Source organism: Gymnoscopelus microlampas (assembly GCF_963454915.1).
Source record: "Gymnoscopelus microlampas genome assembly, chromosome: 21".
Lineage (NCBI taxonomy): Eukaryota > Metazoa > Chordata > Actinopteri > Myctophiformes > Myctophidae > Gymnoscopelus > Gymnoscopelus microlampas.
Window position 1 is genome coordinate 10,057,679 of NC_139958.1, and position 14,195 is coordinate 10,071,873.

The 14,195-nt window shown below is 43.2% G+C and overlaps 1 protein-coding gene across 1 annotated transcript in view; it reads left to right on the top strand.

The window, feature by feature from the left end:
* Nucleotides 1–6,436: 6,436 nt before the first annotated feature.
* Nucleotides 6,437–14,195, top strand: part of st8sia3 (ST8 alpha-N-acetyl-neuraminide alpha-2,8-sialyltransferase 3) — a 36,398-nt gene continuing 28,639 nt past the window's right edge. Inside the window, exon 1 of the mRNA XM_084046196.1 lies at nucleotides 6,437–6,848. Coding sequence (XP_083902322.1) covers nucleotides 6,532–6,848 — 317 coding nt within the window. The 5' untranslated portion in view covers nucleotides 6,437–6,531. The remainder of the gene's footprint in view (nucleotides 6,849–14,195) is intronic.

Here is a 14,195-nt window from a genome sequence, read left to right on the forward strand (position 1 = left end):
GTTTTACTCAAGTAAAAGTATCAATACTGCAATGTAGAAGAAGAAGTCTGGAATTCAAAATGTACCTGAGTAAAAGTATAAAAGTATTGGCATCAAAATGTACTTAAAGTACCGAAAGTAAAAGTACTCATTATACAAAATGTCCCATTTCAAGTTTTCAAATGTATACAAATCTTCTGAAAATAGCCGATCTACAAGCTCACAATGCGTCGCTATGCGACGCAAATGGCCGATATAGGGCTGAAGTGGTTAATGTGGTTAATGTGGTGATTGCGACCTTGACCTTTTCGACCCAACAGTTTATTATTTTACAGATTGTTCCAGGTCTCAGGTAATGAAATGCAAAATAATGTAATGCGTCTCCATCCAAAGATGACTACCCATAAATATACTTAATTACTGTACCCACTGAGTTATAGTAAAAATTCTTTCATATTCTAATAAAATCATAAAACTTTTAATTAAATTTGATACACAACCATATTACATGGTGGCCATCAGAGCAAATCACCCACTTATAGTTTATGGCCCAAATCACCAGTTCTTTCAGTGTAAAAAAAAAAGCCACTTAAGCGCTATACTGTTTCCCAAACAGTGGGTCGGGACCAAAGTTTGGGTCGTGGACAAGTAAATATCCCCTTATTTTTGGTTTCTTATATTTAGATTTGAATTGTTATTTTTTTCAAAAATAAATATTAATTTATAATTATAATTCCCCAAAATGCACACATTTTCATACATTAAATACAGAAAGAAATGTCATGAATGCATCTTTTTTTTTATTCCCAAGAAATTCTATGAATTAGAAAAAATAATATTTAAGAAGTAGTGAAAATAACAGATGGTCTCTCCCTCCTGAACATGTATTGTTCCAACTCCATTAAGTGTCCACTGATTTATAGGCCCACAACCTGGACCGTTAATTAGCTAATTATACAGGTCAATACATTGAACAGGGGCCAGTTTGCAAGGATCCGAATACATCCATCGTGTGGTTCTTGCACTTTTTGTCAAGGAACCCAAAATTATCATGGATTTGGCCACGGTCCCCCATCTCAAAAACATTGTTCCAGGGACCCCCCCAGAAGCAAACATTTTAGTTAAAAATGTTTGCTTACATTTTTTTTACATATATTCAAAGATTTGCACGCATTTTCAAGATTTTTCAAAAATAGCAGATATACAAGCTGATAGCGCGGCACTCTGTGCCGTGCTATGAGCTTGTAGATCTGCTATTTTTGAATAGCTATGGTATAAAATAATAGTTAAAGTGGTTAAAATGATTGTGACGCTATATTAAGTACTTTTGCTGGGGACCCCCTGGTACCCACCCCCCCAAGGACCACTGGGGGTCCCCATACCCCACTTTGAGAACCAATGACCTACACTGTATGAGTCTGGTAATGAGTGACACAATCTGATCTTCAAAATAAGAGCTTTCACTTATACTAGTATCATCGCTGTCAGGCAGAAAGAAACCTTGTATTGTATTTCATCTTTTAACGATTTTTTTTTTTCATAAATGATTGACCTGTTTTATACTTTGTCGTATGACTCTTTTGGACATTTCCACCCCAACAGCGGCAATATACTTATTGTAACCAGATTTCTCCCACTGAAGAACATAAAGATTTGACATATATAAAATGAGTTGTTAATATAACAGCTCTAACTGCACGGCACAATTCCTCTGATGCTGCCCTACATACAGTGGTGGAAAAAGCACTCAAATTGTTTTAAGTAAAAGTATCAATACTGCAATGTAGAAATACTCTGTTAGTAAAAGTCCGGAATTCTATATTTACTTGAGGAAAAGTATAAAAGTATTGGTATATCCAAATATACTTAAAGTACCAAAAGTAGAAAGTACTGCATTAGGCAATGCAGAATGTCCCATTCCAGTGGTTAATGTATGTTTTATAATCAAAATCTACAACATTTTGAGCTCAGTAGCCTTTGAGCTCAGTGGCCGTTAGAGTGTCTGCCTTGAGACGGGGAGGTCGGGGTTCGACCCCCGGCCGGGTCATACCTAACCTAAGACTCTAATAATGGGATCCAGTGCCTCCCTGCTTGGCACTCAGCATCAAGGGTTGGATTGGGGTAAGTCCCTGTGACATACTAGTGCAGGGGTCTTCAACAGGGGGTCCAGGACCCCTAGGGGGTCCTCAGAGTTAATACAGGGGGTCCCCCAAATATTTGTGTGATATTTCTTTTTTTTACATTAACTGAACCCTAGCATCCCTTTTCTGAGGAGAACTTTTGCCAAAAATAGCAGCTCTACAAGCTCACAACGCCTCGCGCTGCGAGGCGTTGTGAGCTTGTAGATCTGCTATTTTTGGCTAGTTATACTGTAGGTGTAGAGGGGGAAAAAAGAGCAGCAAAGGTTTATCTGAAACACAATTTTATACAATAGGCCTATAAAGGGGGTCCCTGCTTCATCTCTCACTCAGCTAGGGGGTCCTTGGCCTGAAAACGTTGAAGACCCCTGTACTAGCGTCATGTCCAGGGGGTTTACTTGTACAACAAGCTGCCTCGTGCGAAGGAAACAAGAGATAGGCTCCTGCCCTATGGGCCTCAGAGCTCGGCAAAGCTTACTTACTTACAACATTTGAGTACTTTTTCAACCACTGCGTTCTACTATAGCTGCACCTGGTATAGATAGACTACATCTGACACAGCTTCTCCTGGAACATTACATACTGTACAGTACATATAGTACAGTATACTGTAAGCTCAGTCCATTTGCTGCAAAGCTTTGGTAACATTTTTGTGTCAGTAGGTGAGGTTATCCACATCATGTTATGGTGAATGGCATTGTCCCAAACTTGTGTGTGTGTGTGTGTGTGTGTGTGTGTGTGTGTGTGTGTGTGTGTGTGTGTGTGTGTGTGTGTGTGTGTGCACGCGCATGTGTGAGAGAGAGAATTTAATGCACTTTGGATGTGCGTGTGAGAGGGGGAGAGAGAGAAAGAGAAAGACGGAAGGATAAAAGTGAACAATCCCACTATGATTGCTATCCAGCAGCCCAACAAAATCCTGAGTGTTAATGTAACTCTGAGTGTAAAAGTGGACCCATAAGGGTGTCCATTCATACTGTGGGTTTCTCTGTGAACCACCCGTCACCAGCAGCACCAACCAACACCTTTACATAAACACTGCTGCTACCGCAGTCTGGCTGTCCTACATATCTGGGTTACGAAACACACCGGATGTAAACATGACCTCTCTGTGTCCTCTCTCACTCTCTCTCTCTCTCTCTCTCTCTCACTCCCTCCCTCGCTCTCTCTCTCTCTCTCTTAATTTATCCTCCATCATGGCGGTGTGGACTCTCTCCCTCTACCTCACACCCTCTCAACTTCAGTGCAATTTAGATGGGACAATTGTTACATTTGTAATGCTGAAGTATTAGATATTTCATATTATAATTTTATACATAACCACCACACACGCACGCACGCACACACGCACACACACACACACACACACACACACACACACACACACACACACACACACACACACACACACACACAGTCCTCATCATACTTGACAGACTTAAGTATGAGTTGAGCTCAGCTACTGTGGCAGTGGCTCAGGAGATTCAAGATGGCTTTATTTGTCTTTCTTTTCTTCTGCAAGGAGCATCAGAAAAAACCCAAAGCATCATATCCTACCGGATATGTGCACCTAAGCCCCTCCAAATGATCCAGAATGCCGCCGCACGCTTGGTCTTCAACCAGCCAATATGTTCACAATATGTCTCCCCCCTTCTCCGCTCCCTCCATTAGCTCCCAGTTACTGCCCGCACAGAGTAAAAAAAACACAGATGTTGGCCTACAAAGCAACCAAAGGTATGGCATATCTTCAAAGCCTGATCCAACCCTACAACCCCTCCCGCTCACTCAGATCAGCTTACACAGGGGAAGCTGTCAGAACCTTCCCTAAAACATCCGGGACAACGCTCCACCCGTCCCACTCTTCTCCCAGCTGGCTCCCAAACTGTGGAACGAACTCCCCATTGCTCTTAGAACTGCAGACTCACTCCCAATCTTCCGCCACAATCTGAAGACTCACCTCTTCAGATTCCACCTTAGCCAGTAGCACTTGCCCTAACCTTGATGACCTTGCAGCCTTATGCAAAGGCTAAAATGTAATTTAGATAGCATGTTATGTAGACAGATGCCAGTTTCATTTGTTGACCTGGCATCCTATAGTTTGTATAGTTAGAATGTACAGATTATTTCTTTTTTTATATTATACTGTTTAGACGGTTGATAGGTTCTTGGTTTACCTATATGATCTTAGATTTCTATGCATTTGATGTATTCCCTCGTGTTTACCTTGCTTACTGTAAGTGGCTCTGGATTAAGAGCATCTGCTAAATGCCTTAATTGAAATTGTAAATTATGAGTGAGAATTGAATGCACTTTGGATATATAGGCATTATATAGAGTAAGTGAGTGCACTATTTACTATGCAGAGCAGCAGGCACGTTCTCCCAGGGGATAGGGCAATCCTTCTTCACTGGTGACACTGTATTTATTATGGTGAGGGAGTGTCATCTTAGTTTATTTTGTGTGCATGAGTTGTCATATCCTGTCCTCTCTGTGTCAGCCCATTCTTAATGCCAGGCTATCACCAAATGTACCTACTTTATCATGGAGCTTCAGTGCCAGAGTGCAAGAATGTGTGTGAGTTGAGTGTCAGGAGCAGTTGAGTAAGGGGATTGTGTTCTTGGCAGTTGGCTCTGCAGGGCTTTTTTTAATGGCTGTATACTGGGTGTCTGTTACTGAGTAGGTGATTCTAAAATTGCTTTGCCCTCTTTTGAATTTTAATAATTCATGGGTATTGGCCTAATTCTATCCTACGTGCATTGTTTGCAGCCTTCCTCTGAACTTGTGGGGGGATCGTTCTCGATGTGGGGGTCCTTTAGGGGGTTCCAAAGGGGTCCCCAGCTAACAGCTGCATGTTCTGCTTGTCATTTTGGATTTGAGCTATAACCATTGTGTTATACTTTGGCTATTCAAAAATAGCAGATCTACACGCTCATAGCACGGCACTGAGTGCCGCGCTATGAGATTGTAGATTTTTGAAAAATCTTGAACATTTGTGAAAATCTTTGAATATATATATATTTTTGAAAACAACATTTTTAACTCAAATCTTTGCTTCTGGGGTATCCTTGGAACAACATATGTTGATGGGGCGTTGTGAGCTTGTAGATCTGCTATTTTCAAACATGTTAGTACTTTTACTTTTGATACTTAAAAGACATTTTGATACCAATACTTTTGTACTTTCACTCAAGAGACTTTTTCTTGTAACAGAGTACTTCTACATTACAGTATTGATACTTTTACTTCAGCAAAACGTTTGAGTACTTTTTCCACCACTGCTAGTTACTTTCCAACATTGTCTGTGACAACAGACAGAGGTTTTCAGGACCTGACATCATCTGTCACTGATCTGTCTGTCTGTCTGCCTCTCTCTGTCTGCTCACTGCTCAAAGGGGGCGGGGCTTGTCTCCACACTGTCACAGTCAGAGTGTATTATAACCATTTAAATATAGCAGCTCCTTGACACAGATAAACTATTATAAATAGATGCCACTTAACAACTTTCTGTTATAGCTTGCTGCTGCCAATATATTCTCTCTGACAGTCTCTCTCGCTCTCTTTCTCTCTCGCTCTCTCTCTCCCCCCTCCACCGCTTGATATAACATCCGCTACGTAAACTCCGTAAATCAAATGCGTTGAATGGATGTTCGGGGTTTTTTTGCGCATTTTCTGATCGTTCCTCCTCCGACGTACCGTACCGTACGTCCTCCCCTCATGTAGTCATATTGAATGGCAAAACGCTCGCCCCAAAACACAGTCGCCCCCTGGCAACCTCGGAACGGTCGCCACCAGGTACTCCTAAAAGTAACCTCAGTAAAACTATGCCTAAACGGTTTAACCTAACCTTATTCCTTAACATAACCTGATTGATTGATTGATTGATTGATTAATTATTGATTGAATACTTTAACAGCTTGTAAAGTCAAGCACAGGGAAGTATACAGTTCAATACAAGGTAAACTAAGCCAAAACCTAACCTTATTCCTAAACGTAACCTCAGTGAAACTATGCCTATAAACCTGAACTTATTTCTAACATTAATCCTCAGTAAAAACACAATAACACAAGAGCCGCTGGGGGCGAGCGGTCCACGAAAACAAAACAAAAAAAACAATGGGGGCGGGCGTGTTTAAGGGCGAGTCTTCCGTTTACCGTCATTTTGTGTCCATCCCCCCTCCCTCCCTCTATCTCTCGCTCTCTCTCCTCTCCTCCATCTGTCTTTATTTTCCAGCCGGCGTCTCTCTCTCATTCTCTCTCTCAGCTCTCTGTCCTCAGCTCTCTCACGATTCTTTTTAGAATGCGGTCTCTCTTCGGGTGTAACGCTCTGCTGTGACTCGGTCCTATCTAATCTAAATCTGTCCTGATCGTCCATATCATAGCCTTCTCCTTCTCATCGCCTCCTTCTCTCTTTATTTGGATGCGGTTCCTGTCCTCCGTGCTGTCCTCTGCCGCCTCCTCCTATTCCTCTTCCTCCTCCTCGGCGGGTCTCCTCTCCCTCGCACGCCGGGCATGTGCGCGGCTCGGCCCGGTGGCTCAGGGCAGCAGGATGGTGCGTCTGGCCAGCGCCCTGGGGCTCGTCATGTTCAGCGTGGCTCTGCTCGTCCTGTCGCTCATCAGCTACGTGTCCATCAAGAAGGATTTCCTCTTCAGCACGTCGCCTAGGTACGGAGGAGGAGGAGGAGGCGGAGGAGGTCCAGGGGGCCCCAGGATGTACATGTTCCACGCAGGGTTCCGGTAGGTGGACTATAGTGAAGTGTGTGTGTGGGGTGGTTGATGCAATGCATGCAATGGTTGTCAAAGTGGGGGTCTTTGAGGGGGTTCCAGGGGGTCCCCCAAGATGTGTGTGTGTGTGTGTGTGTGTGTGTGTGTGTGTGTGTGTGTGTGTGTGTGTGTGTGTGTGTGTGTGTGTGTGTGTGTGAGAGAGAGTTGTTGATGCAATCTGTGCTTTTGGTGTATGTATAGGTCTACCTACTGGACTGGTGGTGTGGTTGTCAAAGTGGGGGTCATTGGGGCGGTTCCAGGGGGTCCCCCAGCCCCTAGATAGGTAGAAGTGTATGTGTGAGAGAGAGAGATTCATACAAATCTGTGCCTTTTGGTACCCTTAGGTCTACTGGACTGATGGTTACAGCGGTGGTTCTTGGTGTGGGGTCCTTGAGGGGGTTCCAGGGGGTCCCACACATGCATTCTAGATAGTTAGGAACCAAATGGACCCGTGTGTGTGTTTGATTGATGCATTCTGTGCTTTGGCATAGGTTACAGCGGCGGTTCTCAAGTAGGGTACGGGGACCCCCAGGGGTCCTTGAGGAGGGGATTCCAGGGCCCCCCCCCCGAACCAAAATGGACCCTTATGTGGCTGTAACTCTGAAAGTGTACAAAATGATGGATCCTTACAGGTCCATTGAGATGAAGCACCCTTAGAGCCAAAGCAGTAAACAACAGGTAGTGTCATGATTTATGACCTCATCTGCTTGACCCAGCACACACACATGTGCATCTACGTAAGCATATTGATATCAATATGCTTACGTAGATACACGTGTGTGCTGGGTCAAGCAGATGAAGTCATAAATCATGACAGGTAGGCTACACAAAAACACATTTAAAACAAATTAAATTTGGGTTCTATAACTCTCTGAATTGCTCTACTCTTGGAATGAGTCTTTTAATAGTCAGAGTTAAATTACAACTCAGTATGTTGGTGTGACTGTGTGTTTATATATACGTATGTCATTAGAGTTTGGGTTTGGTTGACATTTATAGGTCTGATAAGTTGAGTGACAAGTCTTGTGTATTTTTGCCTATGACAATCACAGTTAACTGCTCTTTTTCTTTACAGAATACCTTATTGAATAATTACATCACCTCTCTTCTTTATACTTCCTGTATTGTTTAATAATTGTTTATTAATTAATGGTAAAATAAGAAAGAAATAGAGCCAGAAGTCAGCTTTGTGTGCACAGCAAGCATTCTGCTAGCAAGCCTTTTTTACTGTGATGACATTTGACTGACATATATCCAAAGACGGCCTTAATAGTTTGTACTGTCGCCTGAGGGCCTCTGTCCACAAAAGAAGGTTGTTTATTTGAGCTACCAGCTCCATTCTGCCATGCATTTTCTAAGGTAAAAACTCGCTAAGAGCGCTCCTCTTCCCAGCAACGTGCCTTGTCTTTTCGGTGCTCTCGGCACCTGTCGTTTTTAGGCGGAGTGCCCAGTAGAAAACAGTTAAACTTTTAGAGATTGCGTGGCACTTATTTCAAGCGACCAATCAACACCGAGGAAGAGGCGGGACAAAAAACCCAAAACATCAACAAACATGGCAGAGGAGAGTCTGATTGCACCCACACACTCCTCCTAACCCTTTCTCCTGAGAGCAGGATCGCCATCCAAGATCTGCTGCTAGAGCAGTCACAAGGATTTGGTGTCTGCCATTCATTATATCTGTTATTTCAGCTAGGCCAGCGATTCCCAGCCTGTGTGGGCTGAAGCAAGTGGGCCCCCAAATATTTGGCAAAACGCTTAAGAGTTTAAACATCCCCGTCTCTACCAAAACAAATCACCAAAATACAGCGACAGGGCAGTGTGTGTCTGCAGGTAAACACCACCACACTACACTACTACAGTGGCTGATAACTGCTGGTATATAGAGGGAAATCTCGGCCTTGATCCGCAGAAGGTTGGCTGAGTTACAGTAGGTTATTTATTTGTACTAATAACGCTGATTACGCTGTGATCAAACCAAGTGCTTCAAAAACCAAGTGTTCCGTGCAAACCTTGGAAAACCCTCTGGGCATTCTTCATTCTGATATCCAGAGCACTCTGCCATGAAAGAAACACTTTCTCTGGAGTGCTGAGTCTGGACACAGAAAGGCTACTTAATGATAGCCAAGAGGGACCTGCTAGCCTACAGTAGCTACAGTAGCAGTGACTCATTTACCGCAACAGTAATTCCCCATCACACTTCAATAGGTGACAGCTGACCTGTCTTGTCTGTGCTCTATTCAGCCCACAGTCTAGCTGTCTGCCTTCTGGGTACAGAGGACAGTCAGTGCCTGTAACCTTTAGACCAATGGTTCTCAACCTGTGAGTCTGGGGGTCCCCACATGATTCTTTTGGGGAGGGGTTTCCAGATGACAGTGAAGTGACAATTTTAAGGACTTAAAAAAGAAAACAAACAATTCTATAAAAACTGGTCAAACATTGGCCAAATTGTCAAATATTATAAGAAATAGGAGATAGAAGATAGACAAGATTGTCTATCTTCACAATAAATCTGTGGAACCGAGTCAAAATTGAATGCCTTATCACCTACATTCCCAGTGCTTGTCAGGGTGGGGGGTCCCCAGTTCAAATATGATTATTTTGAGGGGTCACAGCCTGAAAAGGTTGAGAACCATTGCCTTAGATCTGTCTGATTGTAGCCTACATACTGTACTCTATAGCCAGGGTCTGTATGTCCATAACGGCACACTGTTTTATTTCTGAGATCATGTTTTCTGTCTCCCTGTTGTCTGTCTGTCTTGCCAGTAGACCAAGGAAGTCTCACCTTGCTTAGTTTTCAAATCGGCGTCATGGTGGCGCTATACACGCCCCACTTTACGTGTAGGCCTTTTACTGTTGAACAGTAGGTCGGAGATCTTTTTGGGTGTTTTTTTCCCCCCGGAGTCCTTGGATCATGATGTAACCTCCCCTATAGGCCATGTCTCTTTTCTGCCTCACCAGAGTGTCTGCCTTTTTTGCAATTTCATTGAAAAACACTTTTTGTTACTCATACAGATTTCTTCCAAAACAAATTGCTTGCTAAACTAAAGCTGTCCAAAAAAATTGTGGTGGAGTTAAAAGTGCACTATTTACCTTTTTTTCTTTTTTGATATTTTTTTGGCTTTTATGCCTTTATTGATAGGACAGTAGGCTGACAGGAAATGGGGAGAGAGAGAGATGGGGAGTGACATGTAGCAAAGGCTGTCGGGATCGGGAGTCAAACCCGCGACACGCTGACTGTCAGGCTGGATTACCAGCCTATAGGTGCTCAGACGGTTACGCCAATCGTTCGGGCCAATATTTTCCTTTTTTTAAATATTTAATGCCTGAAGAAGGTCTATTGATCGAAACGTTGCCTAAATTAAGTTGTCCTTATTGTGCAAGTGTTAGACGATGTGTGGTTCGTTTTATTGTATTCTACGCCAGGGTTTCTCAAAGTGGGTGCCGTGACACAAGTCCAGGGGTGCCGCAGAGTACTTTGATATTTGGAATTCATCAATATCACTTCAGTTTAACCACTTAGACCTTCTATACCTGAGATGCACAGTACTCGATGCATTCTTTTTCCATCTACGCCAAATCTCTTCACTGAAAATCAGCAGATCTCCAAGCTCACAACGCGTCGCCTTGCGAGATGTTGCGACGTGTTGTGAGCTTGTAGATCAGCTTTTTTTTGGGCTAATGTTTCCCCCAGATTAGGGATGCTGTGGTTCAAGAAGTTAAAGTTATTTTCAATCTGTCCTAATGGGAACGGATATTGTTTTCGTTGTGACATACTTGTAGCTTAGGGGGAAAGATTTACATATTTACCTACCGTAATATGATATATAATGTATAATTCAGGGGTGATTCAGGGGTGCCGTGGATGAAAAGGTTATTTACAGGGTACCCTTAGCCGAAAATATTTGAGAGCCACTGTTCTACCCATCGTCAAATAAAAAGGAAAAACAGCGGCCCCAGCGTTTTTCACCTTTGCATTTGACTCTGGGGGGAGTGATTAAATAGACTGACAAAGACTGAAAAACCGGTGTTTGGTCTCTGCCCTCAGCCCTCCTCTTCCGGTGGTGAGCCTATGTTTTCATTCCCACTAACAACAATATTTCTCCACAGAACACTTAACACCATTTCTCCCAAAGAACATGGATCGTTTTGGTTACAAGCCCACTTGTTTCTATGATGAAAGAGCAAGTTAAAATGTTAGTAACTTTCCGTGGTTTTGTCGGCTCCGAGGACGCTATTGTTAAATGAGTTTGGGTTTGTTCCCAGTGGGAACGCACAGATGTAAATCCCACCCACTACATTTGATTAGGTAAAGCGTGGCCTGCTACCGACAAATCTTTTCTTGAGAGGTCAGGTCAGGTGTGCATAAGACTTTGTTGTTGGTAATTGGTAAAATTACCATTGTACATAAATAAGTGCAGTACTTCAGTAAATGTAGTTAGTTTCTTCCCACCGTTGGAATGTACAGTAGATAAAGAAGGTGGCTGTTCATTGGCTGTCTCAGCGTACCTCTCTGTTGATCGGTGGCCAATAAAGACAGCTGTATTCAGTAGAGGATGTTGGTTTTCCCCCTGCAGGCAGCCAGCCCGCCCCCTCCATCTCTGCCCGTCTTCATCCTCCTCCAGTCTTATTCCTTCATCATCTCCCTCTGGTTCTCTGCTGCTCTTGTTCCTCTTGCTCAGCGATTCCCAACATGTGGGCCGGGGTCCGCTGGTGGGCCGTGAGGATATAGCAAGTGGGGCCCCCCAAATAATTGGGATTTTAAGGATAAAGTAACATTAACCCATTAGGACCGGGAACGCATCTGTTGTCGTTCTCCCACACAACTATCCTTCTCCCACACAACTATCCTTCTCCGTTCTCTACACTGGCTCCCCGTAGCAGCTCGGATCCAGTTTAAAACCTTGGTGCTAGCCTATAGGGCAGTGAAAGGAACGGCTCCTTCCTACCTCCGGGCTATGGTTGATGCCTACACCCCTGCCCGACCACCTCGGTCTGCCACCTCGGGGCGACTGATTGCCTCGTCACTCAGGGGTCCTTCTGGTCGATCGACACGGTCACGACTTTTTTCTGTTCTGGCCCCACAGTGGTGGAATGAACTTCCCACTGAAGTCAGGACAGCAGAGTCACTGCCCATCTTTCGCCGCAGGCTGAAAACCCACCTCTTCAGGAAACACTACCCTTCCTCTTTGCCTGGCCTACTTGTTGTTAACTAGTTGTACGAACTCTTGTTTTAGTTTTGTATTGTTTTATTGGATCTTGTTTAGTCGATACACTTATTTGTCTGAGCTCGTGCTCATTTGATTTTGCTATTTTGTCTCATCTGTTTAAGAAAGTAGGTAGCTGATATATTGCACTTTTACCTTAGCGCTAGGTATACTCTTGGTTGCTTGTTTTTTGCAGGAAATGCACTTAAGACTTCTGGTGATTAGTAGTTTTCGTTCCCTACCTATGTTGAATACACTTATTGTAAGTCGCTTTGGATAAAAGCGTCTGCTAAATGACTGTAATGTAATGTAATGTAATGTAATGTCGTTTTTAAGATTTCTTTGGCTGTTCAAAAATAGCAGATATAGTGCCGCGCCATGAGCTTGTAGATCTGCTGTTTTTGAAAAAGCGTGAAAAATTGTGCAAATCTTTTAATACATGTATTTTTTAACTAAGATGTTTGCTTCTGGGGGGGGGGGGTCCCTGGAACAAAATATTTTGAGATGGGGGGTCCGTGGCCAAATACATGTAATTGTGGGTGGTCCTTCCTTGACATGAAAAAGTTGGAGCACCACTGACAAGTGTGTGGGTGGGCCGCAAACACTTTCAAGATGTTCAAGAAAGTTTTGGGAAACCTCATTGATTCACAAAGTTTTTTATTTCAAGGACCCCCAGTTTAATATGCATTTTAGGCCATGGACCCCCATTTGATCAAATAAAATGTAAAGAGCGCATTTCGTACGCTCTTATTTCACTCTCCACAAATCGATTTGCCAAAAAATAGCAAATCTACAAGCTCACAACACGTTCCCCCCAGAATAGGGATGCTGGGGGTTCAAGTGATTAACAAAAGTGCCATTTTAAGTTTTAAGCATATTTTTATTATCGCGATAATATTGTTAATCACAATTATTTTTGCCACATGAATCGTGACGTATCATTTTGATATCGTCACATCCCTATCTCTGGGACCCTGTAAAATCCTCAATAATAATTTAACTCTGAGTGTACTCTACACACACAAAATTGGTTCCATTTGTGCACTCACAGAGCTACAGACCCGTAAAGGTCCATGGTGGACCCCTTGTGGTCCCCGGAACTCGCGTTGAGAAGCGGTACTCTCTCCCTCTGTTCATAAATCCTTATTCACTCACACACTGTTTATTTATGTGTGTGGGTCCTTTAGCGCGTCGTTAGCGTAATGAAAGCTAACCTTTCACCACAGGCCTCACAAATAAGAAGCAGCCCTTGTTTTGGTGTGACAGACATGCAGCTTTGAGATTCCACTGTGGGGCTTGTACGGGTTTCATGGCCCATGTCACATGGGCCATGTGGTCCACATCACATTATGGTCCACATCACATATGGTCCACATCATATACATATACAGTATGGTCCACATCATCACAGCACCGATGGAACATCACAAAAAATAACCCATTAGGACCTGAGGCCGGTTCTAAAAATGACGTTTTTCTGAAAAACCTGTGTTGCTATATCAGTGGTCAAGGGCCGCGGAACCCCATCTCAGAATATTATGTTCCAGGGACCCCAAGAAGCAAAGATTGAGTAAAAAAAGATATTATGTATATTCAAAGATTTGCACACATTTTCAAGATTTTTCAAAAAATCATTTTTATTTATATATATATAACATTTTTATTTATTCATTTCTTGTTTTACAATGTTTATCTCATGCATTTGAAGGGACATTATAGTCGTTTGTTGTTTTTCCATTAGTGACCAAGTTTATTGTCATAATGCACTCTCACACAGTACGCTGTCCATTGTGTGCCCTGGCTCTCAGCCTTTCAAAAACAATGGCAGATCAAAAATAGACACACATACTGTACAAGAAATGAGTCTAACGGTTAGACTCTAACCCGTGCGTGTGTGTGTGTGTCCAGTGCAGGGCAGTGTACAGTACAGTATATCCTCTCTGTCGGGTGGAAACCTCATATGTCCAAAAAACTGGTACTTTTCAGGATTCTAATTCAATGTAGATCGACAAGCTGAAAACGAGCTCAAAATGTTTAGAGCAAGGGGTCTTCAACAAGGGGTCCGGGACCCCTCGGGGGTCCTCAGAGTTACTACAGGGGGTCCGCCAAATCTTTG